The sequence below is a fragment of the Lagenorhynchus albirostris genome, chromosome 13 (genome assembly GCF_949774975.1).
Source record: "Lagenorhynchus albirostris chromosome 13, mLagAlb1.1, whole genome shotgun sequence".
NCBI lineage: Eukaryota > Metazoa > Chordata > Mammalia > Artiodactyla > Delphinidae > Lagenorhynchus > Lagenorhynchus albirostris.
Window position 1 is genome coordinate 34,546,242 of NC_083107.1, and position 22,891 is coordinate 34,569,132.

At 45.7% G+C, this 22,891-nt stretch overlaps 1 protein-coding gene across 3 annotated transcripts in view; it reads right to left on the reverse strand.

Annotated features, from left to right (window-relative positions):
* Window positions 1–3,557: 3,557 nt before the first annotated feature.
* The window catches only part of SLC1A4 (solute carrier family 1 member 4), a 28,800-nt gene continuing 9,466 nt past the window's right edge, over window positions 3,558–22,891 (reverse strand). For 2 of the 3 annotated variants that reach the window (XM_060169323.1, XM_060169322.1), the window contains exons 2-8: window positions 16,662–16,704; window positions 14,639–14,701; window positions 12,878–13,044; window positions 10,396–10,629; window positions 8,671–8,865; window positions 8,234–8,368; window positions 3,558–6,418 (exon numbers count right to left, since the gene is read on the reverse strand). In XM_060169323.1, the coding sequence (XP_060025306.1) occupies window positions 6,190–6,418; window positions 8,234–8,368; window positions 8,671–8,865; window positions 10,396–10,629; window positions 12,878–13,017 (933 nt within the window). In that variant the 5' untranslated portion in view covers window positions 13,018–13,044; window positions 14,639–14,701; window positions 16,662–16,704 and the 3' untranslated portion in view covers window positions 3,558–6,189. The remainder of the gene's footprint in view (window positions 6,419–8,233; window positions 8,369–8,670; window positions 8,866–10,395; window positions 10,630–12,877; window positions 13,045–14,638; window positions 14,702–16,661; window positions 16,705–22,891) is intronic. The other variant, XR_009544113.1, reaches the window with a different exon arrangement.

Below are 22,891 nucleotides of genomic sequence, written 5' to 3' on the forward strand. Positions count from 1 at the left end.
CTGAACACTACAGCACAGTGTACATGACTTTCCAATTTTCACCAAACCATACCAGTGGCAAATCGGTCAGGAGAGAGGGAACATATTTTCTTCAGAGCAGGGGTTGACAAACTTTTTCCATAAAGGACCAGATGGTAAGTTATTTAGGCTTTCTGGGAGAAAAGCCAAATAGGGGATATAGTGTAGGTTCTCATATAACAGAAGAGAAAATTCCTGCCCTGCTCCATCCTACCCCATTTGCCTGGGGTGGGCCATTCCCAGGAGTGGATGCCTTGACGCCCAGGTACCATCATCTTGGAGACATTTTCAGGACAGAGAGCCACTGGCCTGATGGGGAGAGGCTTGATAGACGGGGCGGGAGGCTGGGCTGCCACAGTCTGTTTCATTCTGCCAATGTCACCTGAGCCTTGGAGCATAAGTCCAGTCATCTCAGCTTGGGCCACTGGCCAGAGGGAGGCAGTTTGCCAAGCTGCCAACACCTGGACTGGGCTTCTACTGCCTGGTCCCCAGCATTTGCCAACAGTGAAGTCCCCAACAGGCAGGTGGTGACCAGTGTGGACCCTGGGCAGGGGTAAGATGCAGCCACCAACCAGGGAGGATGGTGCTGGGAGTGGAGGGAGGAACAGGGACCAGGGCCACACATGCCTTTCTGTCACATGGACCCTTCCACCATAAGCACGTATTAAAGATTATATTTTATAGCTGTGATTATATTTTATAAACACAAATATAATCCAGGATGGGCTATATGCTTTCCTTCTGATTTTAAAATAAATTATCTTTGTGGGCTCCTACACAGATTGTGGGCCCTAGGCCCTGTGTGTACTGTGCCTACTGGGTGAGTTGGCCCCGACCCAGTGGATGGGGCCACTCAAGCTTGGTCTCCATGGCTCACAATGCTTGTCTGTTGGAGCAGTGCCTGAGGGCCACGCAAAAGCAAGAAGCAGGCTGGATTTGACGTGGGGGCCGGTTGGCTGAACCCCTGCTCTAGATGACCAAGATGCAATTAGCTGAGAGCATTTCCCGTGGGCCACAGGACAGCTAAGAAAAGACATGGTCACCCAAAGTAACTGGGACCCCCTACAGAGAGCTGGATCTCCTGTTGGGTCCTGCTACCCACCCCTATTCTTTTTCCTAATGAAGTATTACTCACTTATGGAAAAGTATATAAAATATATGGGGTCAACTTAATTCATTATCACAGAGCAAACACCCGTCCAGATCAAGAACATAGCCAGCACTTCTGGAGGCCTCGCTAGTCCCCCTCTAATCACCACCCCCTCTCTCCACCTGAACAGGCTACTCAACCGACTTCTAACTCTGTAGGTCAGTTTTGTTGGTGTAAATGGAATAACACCACACAGAGCATTGCACGCTTTGGTGTCTGGCCTCTTTCAGTCCTGGCCATTGTTGCTCTTGTGCTTCTGGAAGGACGGAGTGGAGTGGGCCACCACTCACAAGATCCTTTCGTCACGAGATTGCTTCTCTTACATGGGCTTGGCTGGAGGTCAGGAGGGCCTGTGAGCAGCCCAGCCAACCAGCCCAGGGTGCTCTGTGGCCTAGAGATAAAATGTACATTCACGCTACAAAGTAGCTGGCAACAAACCCTTGTGACAGGCACGCTAACAGGAAAACCAACCTGACCAGGGAAGTTGATTAAGGATGTTCCTCTTAACTTCAGCCTCATTGCCTCTGAGACTCATTAACCACTACTTATTAAAAGGAAAAAAAAATATTTTTACAGGGCAGACATATTCCACATGCTTTATGTTTGAGCGTGAGTCAAATCTTTTAACTGCAACTCACCTCCCGAGTTCAGGGCTGCCATGTGTAACCATGAAGTCTGCACACTGCATAACTCCAGGGGGCATCGCTGACAAAGAATATGATGTGCCTGGGCATGGAACCACACGGTGCAGGGAGCAGAATGTTAGCAGACTCAGTTGCCTGGATCCAGACCACATTGTAACTTAACATGTGGTCTGGGTACCTAGACCTTTATCAGTTACACATTTGGGGAAAAGTTCTTCAAATTAGTTGTGTTCTGGTTAATCCATTATTATTAATTAATTAATTACTTTATTTATTTTTGGCTGTGTTGGGTCTTCTTTGCTGTGTGCAGGTTTTCTCTAGTTGTGGCGAGCAGGGGCTACTCTTTGTTGTGGTGCACGGGCTTCTCATTGCGGTGGCTTCTCTTGTTGCAGAGCACGGGCTCTAGGCGCACGGGCTCAGCAGTTGTGGCGCGCGGGCTCAGGAGTTGCGGCGCACGGGCTTAGTGGCTCCGCGGCATGTGGGATCTTCCCAGACCAGGGCTTGAACCCATGTCGAGCATTGGCAGGCTGATTCTTAACGACTGTGCCACCAGGGAAGTCCGTTAATCCATTATTAATCCAGGAATCCACCCCCCACTTTTTTTTTTTGCCCCAATAGGCTCAAATGATTGAATCTGTATTTGATGATTAACAAGATCTTACAGGCTCTCCTGTGGGTGTGTGGGGGGAGAATGGAAATAGTGGGAAGGTGGGCAGTGTTTACATTTTGAACACCAATTCTCTTTATCTGGGATGTATCTATAAAAGAAGCATTTTGTATCTACATATACAAAATGTCCAGAATAGGCAAATCCAGAGACAGAAAGTAGGTAAGTGGTTGTCAGAGGTCCTGGGTTTATTTTCTGGGCTGATGAAAATCTGGAATTAGATTGTTGATGGTTATACAGCTCTGTGAATATACTAAAAACCACTGAATTGTATACTTTGAAGGGGTGAATTTTATGGTGTGTGGATTATATCTCAATAAAGGTATTATTTTTTTCAAAAGTGAAGAGACACTGAATCTCTACTGACCTCAGGACACTAGCTGAAAAAATTTTTTCAAAGAAGGAACACTTCTGAGGTTGATGTATGGTTTTCTTTTCCCTCTAAAGGTGGAGCTATATTATATGAAGGGCTGCAAATGTCCAGGTAAGACCAGAGATCTCTTCCTTCAGAGGCCCCAGGGTCTGGAAACTAAGGCTGCTAGTGGGAGCTTGTAGGATAATCGTATTATAAGAGGTTTCTAAGTTCCCTAATTGTGCTGGAATGCGGTGTCACTGAAAATGAGATGATATGAAAGAATGGGCTGGGTGTGGTGGCAAGGATGGTAGGCATGGGCAACTGTTTTAGGCAGGGACTTTCTCAGTAATTCTACAGACTGGGGCATTCTTTCAGCTTGGCTCTAGGCTTACAGTATATGGTCAATTAAGGCCTGTTGACCTACTTGTCCTAACGAGACTTGACTATGGAGGTATGCCGCAAAACCACTCACTGTTTCAAGATCCCTGCTAGTGCTGAGTGGGAGGTGCCCAGGAGCCTGGACGCTCACCACCGCAAGTCACATCAGTGACTGTCCTGCAGCAGCTCTGACACCTGAGTGGCCCGCTAGGCCTCAGGGGGTCGTGCTGGCTAAACGCTACTAGAAAAAATAATCAATTCAGTCACCCCCAGGCCCTCCCCTAGAAGAGCTCCACCAGTAAATACCACTTCAAAACACAAGGGAGGAATAAAGGAACATGCAGATCCTAGTAGAAAGGCTGTATTCATTTCTGAGGACTGCTGTGTTTTAAGGCAAGTGTCACACATACAAAACAGTCAGAGATGAACAGTATTTACGACAACATGTTAGAAGCGCAGGGGAGACATCTTCAGACAATGAGAAAGTGGCATTTTCCCCAGCCGGGTCACTCCTGGTCTGATTCTTGTTGCAGACAGAAAAACAGGGAGAAAGCCAAGGGAAGGGGAGCAATCACCATCTGGATTTTACAAGGAAGCACCCTGCCCCAGGCACGGCGCTCCCCTCACCGCAATCCCAGGTCCAGGATAGAGGATGCGCAGTCCCTGAGTCTGATTGTCCAGCTCTACTGTCCATGTTTTGTAAAATTCACCTTTAGAAACAGGAAAATCAGGATGCCAAAGACATGCAACTTGCAGTTAGTCCACCTCTGTCCAAATTCAAACTCGCCCGGACTGGAGCTAAAATATACACACACACATACATATAGATGTTACCCGCATGTATACCTCCCACATACATGCTGCATATATGTATGTGTACGTACATAGCCATGTATATATGTGGAAGAAGGAAAGATGAGATCTAATGACACCTGAAAAATAGTGAATGTTTGGGATTTGCAGTTTGGGATCCATCAGTGTGATTATCTCCCCTTTGAAAACAGAAGGCATCAGCAACATGCCAGAGGGTCGAGGCTTCCAGGCTCCTCTCAGCCCAGCTCCTGGTCACTCCTGCTTCACAGGAGACGGGAGTGACTTAGCTGGTTTAAAGAGGGCTGAAGGGAAAAGGGCCAGGTCTGCTCCGTGCCCCTTGGTTCTTCCCCGCCCATTCCGCTCAGGCCCATGCCCCACAATCTTAGTACAGGGGAGCTTCACTCTCTGTCCCCCCTTCCCCCCATTCCAGTTGTGACAAGGGAATGAGCGAGGCTGAAAGTTTGGGAGTTTTAATGGCCAGTGTGCGGTGGCAGAAATGGTGCCTGGGTCTGGGAGTCGCGGGGAGGTCAGGTACCAAGAAGTGTGCTGGGAGGTGGGGTAGTTAATTCACAAAAAGATGAAGGACATCAGGAAGAGGCTGCATTTGATGCTAACAAGAAACTACTAAGAGAACAAGTGACGTGATAACAGTTGCTCCTGCACACAGAACAAAGCCCTGCTCGTAAAAGCTGTCCTCCCCAGAAGAAGGAGCCTCCTGGAGAACTTAGGTATCACTTAGGTAACAGTAAGGAGGGTACGGGGGTGTTAGCACTTGATATCCAAGAAGCAAAATGCGAAATGGTCGTTTTTCGCGGATTCACTCAGTTTGCCTCACCAAATCCCTCTGAGGTAGGTAAGAGGCAGGTGACATCAGCCCCATTGTACTAATGGGGTAAAGTGAGGCTCCAGGACTTGCTGCAGGTTACCCCACAGACACACACCAACAGCCACAGAGAAATAGCAGTCTAGTGCCTTTTAGGTTTTCCTTCCCTATCCTGGGCAATGCTTGTTCTCTCCGTAAAGCCCCCTCCCCTAGGCTCAGCTCAAGTCAGTAAGTATCAGGTGGGCCATTTAGCTTATAATTTTAAACTGATGTCCTGGAGGGAAAGGAAACCAAATCTATGGAAATCAGCCAAAGCTAGGGCATCTGGGAACAGTGGTACCTCACTCCAATGAAGGGGTGGGTTTGTGGGGTTTTTAAAATTTTGTTTTTGCTGCAATGCAGCATTTTAGGGAGGGTCTAGTTGGATTAAAATCTGTTGCTAGACCAGCCAGGGTCCTGAATGTGATGACCACATGACACCTCCCCAGAGGAGGGGGGCCCCTCTCTGGCCTGTTGCCAAATCAGAGTAGATGGGTATAGAGCCACAGTGTTGACATAGGCCCAGGTCATGAAAGCAGAAAACCTCCCCAGGGCTGGGGCCAGAATGGGGACATTAGTGTGTGTGTGTGTGTGTGTGTGTGTGTGTGTGTATGTCCTGGCCTGATCAGGCTGCTTCCCTTCCCCCTGCAGCCTGTACTCCCCCTCCTTTCTTTGACTTCAGAATGTAATTGTTTACTTAGTGCCACTGACCAGAGACCCTAGCAGTGCTAACACCATGGAGTATTTCTAACTCGACAACGTGCAGCGCCTCCAGCCTAGTGACCCAGAAGCCAGTCAGGCCGATGTGTAGACTCTCGACACCTGAGGCCCAGCTCAGTGAATTCCAGCCGCGGCTATGAATTTGGGAATTCTTCCAATTACTATGGCTCACGAGGCAATGCGACAGATGGCTGCCACCCGTCCAGGTCTGCCCGGAAAGCACCCAAGGCTGAGCTTTCCTGGGTGCAGTGAAGCAACATGTGCATTTTCCAAGCTTTAACCACCAGGTCCTGTGAGCCTGTTACTCCCCCCGCCCGGCAGCTCGAGGGTGTGTTTCCAAACAGAGCTGGGGTGTACACAGTTGCACCTAGACATGGTAAGCCAAATGGCAGAGTGTCCTGGTCCTTGGGAACCAGGTCCCGCTGGGAAGCCCAATGCCTGTGCTGAGAAGTAATCCTCAGACCAGTGACTGGGCCAAAGCATTGCACGGGAGGCTAGAAGTCAGTGAAGGCGGTGCCCGGGTCTGCCGACCGGACCGATGGGGCGGGCATCCCCCGCAGGCAAGCTGGAAGCCCAGCCCCCTCACAGAACTGACTCCTTGGACTCGGGGGTGCTGGCCGCAAGGCCGGTGGGGTTTGGGTGTGTCACCAGGGGTGACGTCTCCTCCTCCGACTTGCAGTTGGGGACGGCCTCCACTTTGACCTCACTCAGCTCCTGCTCGCCTCTCTTCGTCGCCTTCTGATTCAGGTGGTGGAGGATGCCTGCACCCAGGGCATCGCCCTCCACGTTCACCACGGTGGTGGTGCGGTCCCTGGGGGGAAGAGAACAGGCAGGCATTACAGCCACCAGGGGGCGGATGTCACCTTGGGCTGAGCCACCAGGAAGCTGTGACACTGAGGGAGAGCAAGCTAGTAAGGGCACAGGGCCTCACTTGATGCTAAAGTGATTTTCTCCAAATACTTTTTATGAAACTAACAGATCCTCAAGAAAACTTGGGAAAAAGAAAAGTACAAAGGAGAAAACAAAAGTCACCCCGCCCCCCCATACTCCGCAACCCTGAGTGAACCAGTATTGACCTCTGGATCTGTTTCCTTCCAGAAATCTTTCAATGTATGCATTTCACGTGTGAGACACCATCGTATAAAAGTTACAGACAGCTGGGATGATCGCACAGATTCCGTCCTGGGTCCAGCTTCTCTCCCACTCACGGTTGCACTGTGGGAACCTGCCTTCTTGCTCTCGCTTTGACACTGCATCTCTACTGAATTGTAACCTCCACATGCTTTCCCTGGCTGGTGGCAAACACCATCTCACAGAGAACAGCACTGTCCCTTCCAGAAGCTTGTCTTCCCAGACCCCCATAACCATCCCCCATCCCTGGGGCTCAGAGGAAGTATTGTGCCCATTCTGAAGAAAGGGGGAAAATGTGACCTTGCCCGCGGCACTGGAGAAGCTGAGGGCTGTGGAATCAGAGGTCGCGGTGGTACAGGGCTCCTGTGACTGCAGGTCTCGCCTGGGCAGCCCGCTTGGCGCCCTGCGTCCCTCGTCCTGGCTAAGCGCCCCTTCGTGCCTGCACTCCCCACGTAGAGGAAACAGCGGGGTGAGGAAGGAGGCAGGGCCTCTGACACGCAGCTCTGGTCCCGTCCAGCTCACCGCAACGTACCATCGCAGGGACTGAGTTCCCTCCCAAGTGCTCTCTAGACAAGGCGGGTCTCCAAGGCACATGTCACATTTCACCCCCGAGGAGCTGTAGGGATTCTGAGAAGCCCCTTCAAGTCTCCAGGGCTTGAAGATTTCCAAACACAAGATTTCCAACCACCATGGGTTGAGCCACGAGCCCAGGGCCAGGCTCCAGTGTTTAGGGTATCCCATGCCCAGCTCTGACTAGCCTGGCCAGGGGCGTCTTTCTTCCCCAGTGTTGACTGAACGCTCTTCCTGCATGTGCTTAGAACCCTTCTATGTGCTGTGCACGTGTTAACGCATTTAGTCTCCACCATAACTCTGGTGTAGGTTCTGTTCTTATCCCCATTTGACGGATGGGCAGACCAAAGCACAGATGGTTCATATCATACAACTAGTAAATGGCAAAGCTGGGATTTGAGCCCAGGTACCTGGGCTCCAGTGTTCATTTTCTTATTCACATGCTCTACTGTCCAACATCAGTACCTCAGCGGACCTTCCCTATAAAACAGGTATGGTTTGTATCTGAGAAAGGTATCATGGGACTCAAGGAAGCAACACTCAGAAACTGTTCTGTGTCTTTATGGGAGCCCAGGTAATGGTCATCTGGATCACAGCTCCTTCCGAACTCCGCTCCTGAGCCCAAGCCATGACATTCGCATTAGCTGGGCTCATCTTTCCTCCCCTTGCAGAAATCACTCCTTGGACATTCCGGGCCAAGGATGAGCATTCCCGAAGGCTCGCTGCTCCAATGGCTATGACCCCTATGCAGCCACCAATCTCCATAGACCCTTGGGCCCCTGGCTTTCCTGAATGTTCTGAGCAAGTTCTCAGTAATGACATGTTTTAAGTTTCTCTGCATGCCCCAGGCCAGAGTAGTGCCAAGCTTCTAGGGAGCTCATTACAGACCTTCTTTTATTCGGTGCCCTTAGGACTTGCTACTTACACAATCCAGTCCACAGCCAGGATCAGAGAGAGGTCATGAGTGGGCAGCCCGATGGCCTCCAGGATAATGGCGATGGTGAGGACCCCTCCAGCTGGCACGCCTGCTGCTCCCACACTGGATGCTGTGGCTGTCACTCTAGGGGGTGGGACAGCAGGATCAGCCATTAGCCCAGAGGATGAGGGGGCACAGAAACATGCAGAACATGGCAGCCATGGCTTGGAAACTGAAGACCACACAACCCTAGAGTCCGTCAGCTGTGCCCTTCGCAGAGGTTCCACTCTCTCCAAGTAATGAATTCACGCTGTTCTCAGTTTACAAATGAGACACCCGAACCATGGTGAGATTGGTATTCATGAAGTTTTTCAAAGGAAATCACAAGAGAAAGACCTCACGTTTTGTACCGGACCTGATGATGAAGGAAAGACTACAGAACTTACAGAATGGTGAAAATCTGGCCTGCTTTCAGCTCCACGTTGTTGAGCTGGGCAATGAACACTGCGGCCACACACTGGAAGATGGCTGCGCCGTCCATGTTCACCGTGGCCCCGATGGGGAGGATGAACCTGCCGATCCTCTTGTCTACACCGTTGTTTTCTTCGATGCACTTAATCATAGAGGGAAGGGTTGCAGAGCTGGAAACGCAAACAACCAACCATGAGAATAGTCCTTGCTGCCCAGGCTAACACAGTACTCAGCTCAGACCTGGGAACAGAGCAGTTGGCACCATCCTAGTTTATGGCACTCTCCCCTTGAAATAAGAGAAATATCAGAATTGTTGCAAAGTTTCTGTCACACGTGGGGTTTTGTTAACTCCCAAAGTATTCAAAATCGGACTCCTTAGATTTACCTGTTTTTTTTTTTTACCTGGATACCCCTGTTCCAAATTTCTCAAGAACCACACCTTGTCTCATGGTACAAAATGTGCGTCTCCTCTCTTGAATACTTTTCCTCCCAAAAAGTAAAAGGCAAACTATGATTTTTTTTTTTTTTTCTTTTAGACCAAGAAGCCGCGATGGCTCTGAGAGTTTGGAAAGAGTAACTGTATTCCTAGATTACAAAGAATAAGACCCGCTCTCTCCAGTGGGCTCTGCAGCTTCTGCAGGGTGTGGCTAGCACAGCCAAGAGTAGGCTTGGAGAAACTGCCTAAGCTGGAGAAACTGACCTCCTTCATTCTTTCCCCCCACGACCTTGTCATATACATAGCCAGTCAGGATGGGAGGAAACATGCAGTAGGGAGGCAAAAACTACATGTGTGAGTGAAACGATGTGCTGCCATCCTTTGAAAGTTTCCTTTAGTGTATTTGGAAAGCCCAATTTTTTTGTGAAGGATTTCTAATAATGACAAGGTGAGATAATCCCACAATACTGTGGACTCCTAGAGAGCTGAGCATGCATCCCTCACCAAGATGACTTGGTCTTATTTAGGAAATAATTCACCCATCCAAAGGGAGAAAGAATTGGGCAGGTATCATTCTAGAAACTTCCCTGCAATGAGTTTTTCTTTTTTTAAACATCTTTATTGTAGTATAATTGCTTTACAATGGTGTGTTAGTTTCTGCTTTATAACAAAGTGCATCAGTTATACATATACATATGTCCCCATATCTCTTCCCTCTTGCATCTCCCTCCCTCCCACCCTGCCTATCCCACCCCTCTAGGTGGTCACAAAGCATCGAGCTGATCTCCCTGTGCTATGCGGCTGCTTCCCACTAGCTATCTATTTTACGTTTGGTAGTGTATATATGTCCATGCCACTCTCTCTCACTTTGTCACAGCTTACCCTTCCCACTCCCCGTGTCCTCAAGTCCATTCTCTAGTAGGTCTGCATCTTTATTCCCATGCAATGTGTTTTAAGTAGCTGCTTTCTTTCACTTAGGCAGAGGTCTAATTAGGGTGAAGACCCACAGTTGGACTAAGTAATGGTCCAGTTGACCTCTAAGCAGCAGGAAGAAGGGAACGAGGCAATCCCTCATTCTGGCAATCCTAAAAATCCACTTCCAAAGAGCTGTGGGGCTGGTAGTACAAAAAAATCAGATGACACCAATTTAGAGTCTTCAAGAAATTAAAATATGTCAAGGTGATGGTTGTGCATCCACCACAGGCTCATCTGGTTCCATATTAATACAGCTCAGGGCAGCCAAGGGCACCTGAAACCCACTCACCTGGAGCAGGTGGCAAATGCTGTTGCAAATGGTGTGAGGAGGCCCAGGAGGAACCTGAACGGGTTTTTTCTCGTGAAGACAAAATAAATAAGTGGCAGAACAATTCCTCCGTGAATAAAATGGCCCAATATGGATGTGAAGATATATTTCCCCAGGCTGGTCACCAGCACGATGATGTCCTTCATTTCCACAATCTTGCTTCCAACCAGGAACATGATGCCCACAGGTACGTACCTAGGACATGAGCAAAGGGCACTGGTCAGTAAGGGTGGTGATGCTGGGGCTGAGAGATGTAGGCCTTTCCTGTCACAGAACGCAGGGACTCTCAACTAGGTGGTCTTCACCTCTCCCTAGGATGACCCTAAGGAACAGAAAAGGATGGGGGTATACCGTGCCCATTTTACAGGCCGTGAAACTGAGTAAAATTAACATGATTGCTCATTGTGGGTGACGGAGTCAGGACTAGGACACAGACTTCTTTCCCCTTGGATATTGTATGTTCTTAACAGCTGGATGCAACCAACCATATGGGCTCCCAAGTGGAAAGGCAAGGAACTCTTCAAGAGCAAAGCCTCTGGGGCTGTGAGCTTGACTTTCAGCTTTGCTCAGGATTGTTCTCAGAACTTAGAAACACAAAAGACACCTATTTTGCAGAATTGCTGTGATACAGAATTGAGCCAAAGCTGGGCCTTTTGTGAAGTTTTAAATTCTTTGTGGTTTGGAAAACATGATTCTGTGGGAAAAAGTCATTAACAATAACCCTCTGGGAACACTCTTGGAGCGTGAAGATTTTTTTAATGGCAGGATGGCAGGAAGAAGGAAGGGAAGAAATGAACTATGGGCGCTACAAAGAACAAAAGTCTGCTGTTTTGCATTTAATATAAATTGAGGAAGAATTTTTATAACTATCAACTTTGTTTGTAAATTTTAATTATATACATAATAATGTCACATGGTTCAAATTTTAAAGGGTACAAAAGGGTGAAGTCTGCCTCCCACCTCTGTACCCAAGCACCCATCTTCCTTCCAAGGAGACAGCCAATGTCACTGGTTTCTTGAGTTTTCTTCCCAGAGATATTCTAAGCAGTATTATTATTTTAAAATCCCATAGTAATACATGAAAACATTCTCCTTTCAAAAGAATTAAAACATTATAGATTAGGCCAAAATCTTTAGGGACCATCCTCAAGCCAGCCCCATCCTCTGATAACCACTCCTACTTCTTATGCCTGCATAGGCACTTTTTAGGCAACAGATCTCTCACTGCGGTTAAGACACTCAGCTGGGTCTGCCCTTCCAAATATCTGCTTCTGTAACTAATACATCACATTGAAGGAATGACTGTAAATTGGTTTCCAGATTGAAAACAAATGTCGTAACATACGAACGTCACTTTCTTCCACAGTTTCCTTTAATCCAACCTTTGGGAGGATTTTAGACTAAAAAAATAAGCCAGGAAAAGAACTCGATGTGATGAAAACATGTTTTCCTTTCTGAAAATATTTTTCTCCCTTGAACAACAGCAGTCATATGAAGTGTCATGTTTACAATATAGAGTCAGACTCTGGAATTTTGGGGTGAGCAAGAAAATTTGGTTAAGCAAGATAAACATCACCAGGGGAGGCTCCGAACTTGGCTTCCCACCGAATCTCAAACTTTCTTACCAAATGCCAGGCTTCTCTCCTAGAATCAGTGCAGCTGCCATCCCAATGCCATCTAAGAGAGAGACGTTCTGGGATATTTAAGGGTTGACAATAAGGAAGATGCTTTGTGCACAAAAGGAGAAACTAGTTTCTCAGCAACGAATGGGTAGAAGCTAAAACCCACAAAGTTTGGCTTGAGTAAAACAGCAGGATAAAGCTTACGAGGCACTGGCACTGAAATCGGTATGATTTCTGAGAAGTTACTTTGAGAGATCTTGTCAACTTTTCCCTTGTTAGCCAGAAATCAATCTGATGGTTTTTATTAAACAATTGCCCTTGCATTGATATTACATAAAGAAACATTCACATAAAGGAGAGACCATTCCAAGTTCACATATATGTATGGAGTGAAGATGGATTTTCCCTCCATGTTGTAAAATACTATAGGAAGGGGCCCTTCTGAAGCTTGAAGTCTATCCTTTAAAGTGAAATGGGCCTTATTTTATACAGCAGATAGCAAATTTATGGAATCCGTTGCCCCACAAGATGATATGGGCATCTCATGGGATATGGGATGGTGGTGGGACTCATAGATAAATCCCCAATGATAAAACCCAGGGGTCATTGTGGGTGATGAGGAAGTGATTGGTAACCATGACACATGCCTGTTTCTCTGAGGTCCTTCACCCCTTGTGCCAAGACTGGCCTGTGGTACATCAACCACATGCAGAGCACGGGTCCAGGTGGTCCCATAGGGGTGACCTAGAACAGCTAAGTCAGGTTCTTTTCTGGATGGCAGGAGAAATGAGAGAGAGAGCAGGTGGCAGGGTGACACTCACCACATAATCCACGACACCAGCACCATCGTCGCCTCATTGAGGGCATTGAAAAAACGAATGAGCTCTTCTCCTTCAGAGCCGAGTTTCTTCAGGGCCACTCCTAACACCAGGGCAAAAAGGACCAATCCTAAAATGTTCATACCTTCAATTTCGGTGCCAATGGGGATCTGTAGGATCAGAGGGGACAAAGGGTCTAAGTTTACAACAGATGAGTGAGAATTAAAGAATGCATTTGCTCCGTTGTCTCTGCCAGACTGAAACACTGTGCCCGGAAGGAGGAAAGGCTCAGATTTTCTTTAACCCGCAGTGATTTCACAAATCAAGGGGCAGGAAACTCAAGGGGAGATGGAGTCTGAGGATATGGAAGTCAACAAACAAAATCTTCACCTAGTTGTTAACTCTGAAAGCTGTTCAAAACGGGCATAGGTTGAAGCAGAAAGTAGTGAGCTCATCATCACTGGATAAATTCAGCTAGAGGTTGGACAACACTTCAAAGGGTTGCTTTTAGAAGAAGAGCTGATTGGTGAAAAGGTCCTTCAGATCAAGAGTCAGTGATTGGAACTTTGCCTCCTAAATGTCAACAAATTCTTTGTTGCTAGGCTCTTACCATAGTCTCCTCACTGACGAATTTCAAAAAAGATGTTCAGAATCAACGTGGGTATTTTCAGGATATTCTTTCTTAAATCACTGACTTAAAATGTACAGGTATAATGTATTCTTTTTTTCCATCAGTGCTGAATCTCACTACTCTAAGCATATGTTAGAGGAACATTTTATCCCATCACAACACATTATGAAACTCTGAACAGGAAACATGTCAGCGTGGTAAAAACCGAAAGAGCATTTTTACCACTGTTCTAGTCTGAACCCTAGTCCCAGCTCTGATACTGAATAACTTCTCTGAGCTTCAGGTGCTTCATCTGCAAGATGAAGTGAAATAGACTAAACTAATAGCTTTTGACTTTTTTTTAAAAAGTAGAACTTTTCCTTCAATCAAAGAAAGGCTGGTAGGGCTTCCCTGGTGGTGCAGTGGTTGAGAGTCCGCCTGCCGATGCAGGGGACACGGGGTCGTGCCCCGGTCCGGGAAGATCCCACTTGCCGCGGAGCGGCTGGGCCCGTGAGCCATGGCTGCCGAGCCTGCGCGTCCAGAGCCTGTGCTCCGCAACGGGAGAGGCCACAACAGTGAGAGGCCCGTGTGCCGCAAAAAAAAAAAAAAGAAAGGCTGGTAGAACTCAGAGCCACTCAAGCCCTAAGGAGGTGTACTAGGGGGTGGGGAAGGGCAAAGTCCCTCCTTCTCCCCATGGCAGCTCCATGGCTGGACTGAATAATTCTTGAGGTCCCTTGTCCCTTCCAGCTACATAGCATGAAGGCTGGGACCTAGCTCAGTGTCTGGTAAACAACAGGTACTCAAAAATACTTGTGAATGAATGATGGTTATAGTGAATTAAACCCCCAAGACCAATTCTATGTGCAGGGGTAGGTTAAATCACCTATTAATTATATTTCAGAATAGCAGAAGGGGTGTTATAAAATTATTTTTTCTAAGAAAGGGGGCAGTAGTTCCAATTCAATGACATGGATCCACTAAACATGGTAAATGGCCAAAGGAGCAAACCTAACCCGTGTGTTTCAAACAGCCCATTCAAACCCCAAAGTCTTCAGTCCGGCTGAGAAAAACACGCATCGTGTATGCTCCCTCAGTTATGAAGCATTATTTGTGTTATAAGTATTTGCCACAAGTGATCTCACAAGAAGTTTTACCTTTTCACGGGTTATGTTTCCAGTGCTTGTGTTGTGGGTCACCTCTCTATAGTCGGTTGCATACTGTGAACAAGAGAAAGCAAAACTCCCGTCAGTTCACAGCTGAAGACCACCTGGAGGAACCGAGAGGACTGCTGGGCCTCTGGCTACTCTGTCCTTCTTCATTCCAGGTCTTCTGGGCACTCCTCACTTGGCTGGCCTGACAAGGGCCTCTGAGGACTGTACAAAAGTTACTTAAGACCAAGGCAGCATGCACTCCAGACTTCTGGTTTTTTAGGAAGCCAAGGAAATGGGGAGAATTTCCTATGTCCCCTGGTCGCTGGTTTGGAGAAGGTCTGCACACTTTCAAGCTGATGGTTTGATATCTCCAACAGCTCAGAGTTCACCTTATTTGGGGAAACTTGGAATTCGTTCCACGATGCCGAAGTACACTTTTCGATGTGTTATTTTATGTTCATTCATTTATTTATGCTCTACTATGTTCCAGAACTTATTTGAGCCTGACTGCTTTTCAGCATCTGTTTCTAATCTGCCTTCAGCCTCCACTCCCCAGAGCAAAGGCTGGAAGGCAAGACAGCATTTTCGGGCTGAGTCTTCTGGGAGACCACTCATCAGAGGTGAAACGTCCCTCCAACTTTGTTCCTGCCAGTTGACTTCACACACTTCTGCCCAACGCACACAGTTGTCTCCCTGGGGCAGTATGCATTATCGTTGAGGGGACTCTGTTATAAGACACCCTTCCTGACCCTTCTAAGGACACCTGGCTTCTGAACTGTTAAGAGGAGCCCCTTAGAGGGTTCAGACCCAGAGGCTTGCTTTGAACCGGCCTTTAAAGAGCTCTGGTCTCTCTCAGCTTTGATTATCAAGCTTTCAGACAGGCAGAGATGTTCAGCTGTCCCATGATTAAGGATGGCAGGGCAAACAAAACCCACCCCACATCTTCTGTGCCAGGCACTGAAAGCCCCGCAAACCTTGTATTTTTCTCCTAGCTTACATTATACATACAAGCCACAGCTATGTTTATATGCAGGGGTTTTTTTTGTTGTTGTTTGTTTGTTTGTATGTTTGTTTTAAAGAGAGGCTGTAAGTAGAAACAGAAAAGTCTTGGCTTGAAAAAGGCAATCAGTTTAGTCCATCTATCTAGACCTTTATATTCTTTCTCTATATAAAGCATGGCTGCAGGGGAGTTACTTGAAGAACTGCTAAAATTAGGGAAAAACTGGAAACCACCATCAGCAAGGGACTGGTTGAGTAAAATTATGATACTCTCATGCAGTGGAATACAGCCAATAACTTATGCAGAAGGATATTTACCGGCATGAGAAAATGTTAACAATAAGAGCAGGTTACAGAACAATATGTGTAGCACGTGTACATACTAACAATGTTATGTAGTATAATTATTTTAAAATCATGTGAGTGTGCACATGTATAGAAAAAACATACTGGAAGGAGGTATACCAAAATGTTAATGGTAGCTCTAGGTAGTGATTATGGGTGATTTTTATTTTCTTCTACTTTTTTCCACTTTATTTTTATTTTTTGCAAGGAGCATACGTTATCCTTATAATCAGAAAAAAAGATTAAAATGTATTTTAAAAAAATTCTAGGGAATTCCTTGGTAGTCCAGTGGTTAGGATTTGGTGCTTCCACTGCAGGGGGCACAAGCTCAATCCCTGGTCAAGGATCTAAGGTCCCACAAGCCACACAGTACAGCCAAAAAAAAAAAAAAAAAAAAAAAAAAATCTAAAATATTTAAAAGCTCCCAAAAATGTGATTTGAGGGTATTAAGTGATATGAAAAGATACTGAAACTAGTGGGATATTTCGGAAAAATTTTTGGTTTCTTGTTGTTTTGTTTGTTTTCGCTCCAGGGGTATATCTATAAATTTTAGGCCAATGATACTAAGTGTTGTTAACAACACAACCCTCCCTGTTCCACCTTACCTAACTCTATAGCAGTAATTTATACGTAACCCACCCCTCCCCAAAGTTTCATATTTTTAGCAAAGCATCAAGCTTACCGTACGGAAAGCTGCAACCACAAGATTTGAGGGAAACAGGTTTCTGTTGGAAAAGAAAGCATTTTGTCAGTATTCTTAAAATTCAGCATTCAAAGTGTCCACTTTAAGATGCCCATTCCTGACAGCCTGACACACAGGGTTCCCTCTTTCCCCACGTCCAGCATTTACTGCCATCTTCTGCTTGATCCAAGCACCCAACTGTGCTTCGGCTGCGGGGCCCCAATAGATACTTTGAGTGCACTGAGCTTTATCCTCATCTCCCTCGTGGTGCCCCTGGATATTGAGGTAAGCTGTGTCCAAGGAAACCGGAATAATTGCATCACTTTCCTTTCCCCTAGAGGCTAAGCCCTAGTGCAGTGGTTTTCAACGGGGAGTGGCACTGCCCACTAGTGAAATCCAAAGGAGTGTTTTGTTGTTGTAATAACTGGGGGGCATTCCTGGAACTGGGGGAGTGTGTTCAGGGAGAAGTGCCAGGGCCCAGCCATTTGTTCTGCTAAATGTCTGAATGTAAAGCTGTCCCATTAATGGTGACTCTAAACTCGGAAGCAAGCACCTAACCATTTTGGTTTAGAGCATTCACATCCTGACATTATTTTTATTATAAATTACTCTCCTTTAGTATTTTTTCTTTTTTAAAATCTTATAGCATACTTACATTTTTATTTCTATTTTTAAAAATATATAATATCCCCTTCTACTTATTTCTTCCACTCTCCACCCCCGCCTCTGGCAACCACCAAGCTGGTGGGTTTTTTTATATTACAGTCAAGTCATATTGATGTTTGAAATTATGTGTGTAGGTAAATTCTATTTATGGATTTCATTTCAGGATGAAGGATAGTACAAAATATTTGTTATAAAAGGAGAGCAGTAGAACTGATTCAGTTAAGCTAGATTTTGAAAGCAAAATCTATTCACGCACACAGTTTTTATTGAGGGCCTCCTTTGGGTCATATATTGTACAGATGCTGGTCATGATATACAAGAAAATCCCACTGATAATCCGTTTGTTCTACCCACTTCCTATAAGAATAAGTCTAGAAGAGTAAAAGACCATCTTTTACAATTTGTGCCAATCTTATCCACTCATTCTTACTTCTGTGGTTGAGTTGTTCATAGCACTAGAATCTCTAGGCAACTATTTGCATGCATTCGGTTTCAGAGGTAGGCAGGTCTGACTGTAGCCCAGCTTGGCGAGCAGAGTCTAAGAGGCCTCCTGGTAGTCACACCTTTGTGTAATACCCTCCCCTTCAGTGTGTGTGTCATGGGGGTGGGGGATGGGTATGACTTGCTTCTAGCCAACAGAATACACCAAAGGTGATGGGATGTCACTTTCGTGATTTGGTTCCATAAACTTGTGGCTTCCATCTTGCTAGAAGACACTCTTTATTGCTTTCTGGGCTTGCATATTTGATGAAACAAGCTGCCATATTGGAAAGCCCCGTATGACAAGACATGGAGGGTGGCCTCTGGCCAACAGCCAACTAGGAACTGAGGCTCCCAGTCTGAACCTCAAGGAACCGAATTCTGCCAACAACCACGAGTCCTCAGAAGTGACTCCTTCCCCAGTCAAGCCTTCAGATGAGACCCTAGCTGCAGCCAACACTTTGATTGCAGCCTGATAAGAGACTCTGAAGCAGAAGACCCAGCTAAGCTGTGCCAGGATTCCTGATACCACAGATACTATGGGATAATAAATATGTGTGATTTTAAGCTGCTAAATTGGTGGTAATTTGTTATACAACAATAGATAATGAACACACCCACCAAAAGGGTTAATGAGACACAAAAATGACTTCATTAGAACACTCAGGAAGCTTCCATAGACAGCCAGCATCTAGAGACTGCAACTCAGCCTTTCCCACCTTGCTTGTCTATGAAACCTGAATTGCTTTTAACATACTTAGAGAATACCCAAAAGTACACGTCTGTATTTAAACAGACAAAATGTGATCTTCTGTTGAATTAACCATTGCAAAACGGTGATCTGAAGTTTGATTCCTATTACAAGCATATTTACATTAAAAGAAAGGCAGAAACAGACTAGGCATTTGTATTGACTATTCTTTAGTGTGTAGATGAATAGCAACTTACATTTGCCTCTTATTTCCATTACAAAGCACCCTTCTCAGTCTTGTAGGAGTACGTTTGGTATCTCATTTCCATTTGCTACACTAGTTAGAAGCAGAAACAGGCCCTGAGCCAAGGTTTCGCCCATTCTGCATCTACCACAGTAGTTCTCAGACTGAGCTGGCCACCTGCTTCTCCCCCTAAGAAGACAGGGAAGTTAAGGAAAGAGCTGGGTTAGAAGCCCTCTGTCTTCTCCATGGGGGACGATTCCCCCTGCAAATGCTTGTATCCTTCAGGAATGAGCTGTTGACCTGCCTGGTGTCTTTAGCATAAGCAATAACCCAACACTGTCTCACCCAGAACGGACCCTAACCCAGAACTTCTAGACCAAACGGCCACCGTTTGGTCAACCTGTTTTCAGACAGTCTACAATATCTAGTCTACAAAATCCAATGGGAACAGAGGGGTATATTCAATACTAGAGTCAAAACAGTGACTCCTGCCAAAAAATCAAGTTCCTAAGATCATGATGTGTTCTGACAGTTTCTTATAAAGTTAAACATACACTTACCATATGAACCAGCAATTCTACTCCTAGACATTTACCCAAGAGAAATGAAAATATATGTCTGCAAAAAGGACCTGTATGAATAACAGCATTATTCACAATAGCTCAAAACTGAATTGTCCATCAACTGATGAGCGGACAAATAACATTATGATAAATCCATACAATGGAATCCTACCTGGCAATAAAAAGGAATCAACCGCTAATATACACAACGTGGATTATCTCAACACCATCGTGCTGAGCAAAAGAAGCCAGACAAAGAAAAGTACATGCTGAGTGATTCCATCACTATGAAACTCTAGAAAAAGCAAAACTAATCCATAGTGATAGAAAGCAAAACTTTCTATCCAAAACCGCCTGAGGCCAGGGATGAAGAGTGGGAATTGCTGAGAAGGGTCATGGGAGACAAAAATGTTCAGTGTCTGGATTGTGGTAGTGATTAAATGGTTTATCTATTTGTCAGAACTCATTGAACTGTACCCCTGAAATGGATGCATCTTTTGTATGTAAATCATATCTCAAAATTGCTTAAAAAGTTAGGACAAAAGATACAGTGCTAACTGCAAAGGCGATCTGACAACCAAAAATAATACGTACATTCAATGGGATGACTGAACTCTTTTTAGATTACATAACTCAGCTCTCAAATATTGATCCTTTGGAAAGAATCGCCTGCAGGCAGTGAGTTGAACCCACAGAATCACACTGCTTTCCTTCAGTTCCCCTGGTTGCCACAGGCCAGGAGCAGGGGCAGGAGCATGCCCCTGCCCCCACCAAGGGGCAAGGATGCGAGGCTGCAGGAGTAAGGCAAAACATTTTTCTCTACTCTTCATGGTTTGTGCCTTTGGTGTTGTATTTAAAAAGTCATTGCCATACCAGAGGTCATTTTATGTTATCTTTCAGGAGTTTTACAGTTTCGTGTTTTACATTTAGATCTTTGATCCACTTTCTTTTTTAAGAAGTATTTTTTTTTAATTTGTTATTTTTGGCTGCATTGGGTCTTCGTTGCTGCGCGGGGGCTTTCTCTAGTTGCGGCAAGCAGGCTTTCTGAGTTGCGGTGCGCAGGCTTCTCATTGCGGTGGCTTCTCTTGTTGCTGAGCATGGGCTCAAGGTGCGCAGGCTCAGTAGTTGTGGTGCATGGGCTTAGTTGCTCCGTGGCATGTGGGATCTTCCCAGACCAGGGATCGAACCCATGTCCCCTGCATTGGCAGGCGGATTCTCAACCACTGTGCCCCCAGGGAAGCCCTGATCTGTGATCTATTTTGAGTTAATTTCTGTGAATGGTGCAAGGGCTGTGTCTAGATTCATTTTTTTTTAACGTGTGGATGTCCAGCTGTTCCAACACCATTTGTTGAAAAGATCATTCTTGTGCCACTGTATCACCTTTGTTCTTTTGTCAAAGATCAGTTGACCATATTGACGTGGGTCTATTTCTGGGCTCTCTTCTGTTTCGTTGACGTATTTGTCTATTCTTTTGACAACACCACACTGTCTTGATTACTGCAGCTTTGTGGCAAGTCTCACAGTCAGGTGTGTCAGTCCTCTGACTTTGTTCTCTCTGCATTCTTCTTATCCCTCTTTCCTTTGACTTTTAAACAAGATGCTGCTGTGAATCGGACTTTTTCTTACTCCTGAGCTCTCCTGTATTCAGGGATGAGCTGCTCGTCAGGCAAGCAGTTTTGCTCCTCCAGAGCTCTGTCTCCAGGCACTTTTCCCAGCTCCTCACATTGACAGAGTAACCATCTGGGCTTTCAAAAGGAGGGACATTTGAGCTGGAAGGGATCTTGGAAGTGATCAAATTCAACCCCTCATTTAGTGCCCAGAGACATCAATTTGCTATATCTCCCATTCATGTTCCATACAGACCAGCACTCTCCAACAGAACTTTCTATATTTATGCTGTCCAATACGGTAGTTGTGTGGCTTTTGAGCACTTGAGATATGGCTAGTGCTACTGAGGGTCTGAATATTTTTGCCGGGGGGTGGGCCGTGTTGGGTCTTTGTTGCGGTGCGCAGGCTTCTCATTGCAGTGGCTTCTCTTGTTGTGGAGCACGGGCTCTAGGCGTGTGGGCTGCAGTAGTTGTGGCACACGGGCTCAGCGGTTGTGGCTCTTGGGCTCTAGAGCGCAGGCTCAGTAGTTGTGGCACATGGGCTTCGTTGCTCCGTGGCATGTGGCATTTTCCCAGACCAGGGATCCAACCCATGCCCCCTGCACTGGCAGGCGGATTCTCATCCACTGCACCACCGGGGAAGTCCCTGAATTTTTAATTTTATTTACTTTAAACTAGTTAAATTTAAACAGCCACTTGTGGCTCGTGTCTATCATATTAGATAGTAGAGATCTGGAGTTGTGAGATCCACAGTCTGGAAATCAGAAGGATCAAATGGTCTTCTCAAGCTTACCTCTGCACAGCACTCAATTTCACTGGGTATTAGGCTGCTTCTAACCATTGAGGCTCTTCATTTTATTTAAATTCTCAAATATGTCATTTTTCTGTTATTTGACCCCGAGAAATTTCCTTGAATTACATAATACCAGGTATACATTAGACCAAAGTTTTTCAAACATTAGTTGGCCATGGAATCAATTTCCTGGCTCTAACCAGCATTTTATAAAAGATGTAATACATTAGACAGAGTAGAAAAGATCAGCATGTATCACACTTAAAATGTTGTTTTGTAGGACTTGTGTTTCAGATTGTATATGTGGGAGTGAAGGTGTCTGTATGTGGATATGCCATTATTTAAAATGTATTTCTCATAGTGGGTCTAAGTCAAAAACGTTTGCAAAAAATGCCAAGACTGTACTACTAAATCCAGAGACCCAAGTCAGACCAAATTGGGAGAGAATGAATGGACGAGCCTTTCCGGTGCTTTAGGAACCTTTGGACACATTACTTAAAGCAAGCAGAAAAACTGGTATGACAGAGTGAAGTAAGTCAGAAAGAGAGAGACAAATACCGTATGCTAACACACATATATGGAATTTAAGAAAAAAAAATGTCATGAAAAACCTAGGGGTGAAACAGGAATAAAGACACAGACTTACTAGAGAATGGACTTGAGGCTATGGGGAGGGGGAAGGGTAAACGGTGACAAAGCGATAAAGAGGCATGGACATATATACACTACCAAAAGTAAGGTAGTTAGCTAGTGGGAAGCAGCCGCATAGCACAGGGAGATCAGCTCGGTGCTTTGTGACCGCCTGGAGGGGTGGGATAGGGAGGGTGGGAGGGAGGGAGACGCAAGCGGGAAGAGATATGGGAACATATGTATATATATAACTGATAAAAAAATAAATTAAAAAAAAAACTGGTATGAGCTCAGGCTGAAGTTTTGAAAGCAGAACTTCTGTTAGTAGTACTGTACAGACTCGTGCAGCTCACACCATGAAAAACTTCAGAAATGTTCCTTCTTCATACATCTGGTGCTATTTGTTCTTCTGATCCTATTGTCAAGGGTGGTATGCATTTCCCTGTTCCATATGAGAAGACTGTAAAACAATTTACTTTGGCTTGGTATATTTTTTCTGTTCCAAAAGTATTTCCTTTCATTTAAGTTCAAAAATTCTTTACCGAATTTATGAAAA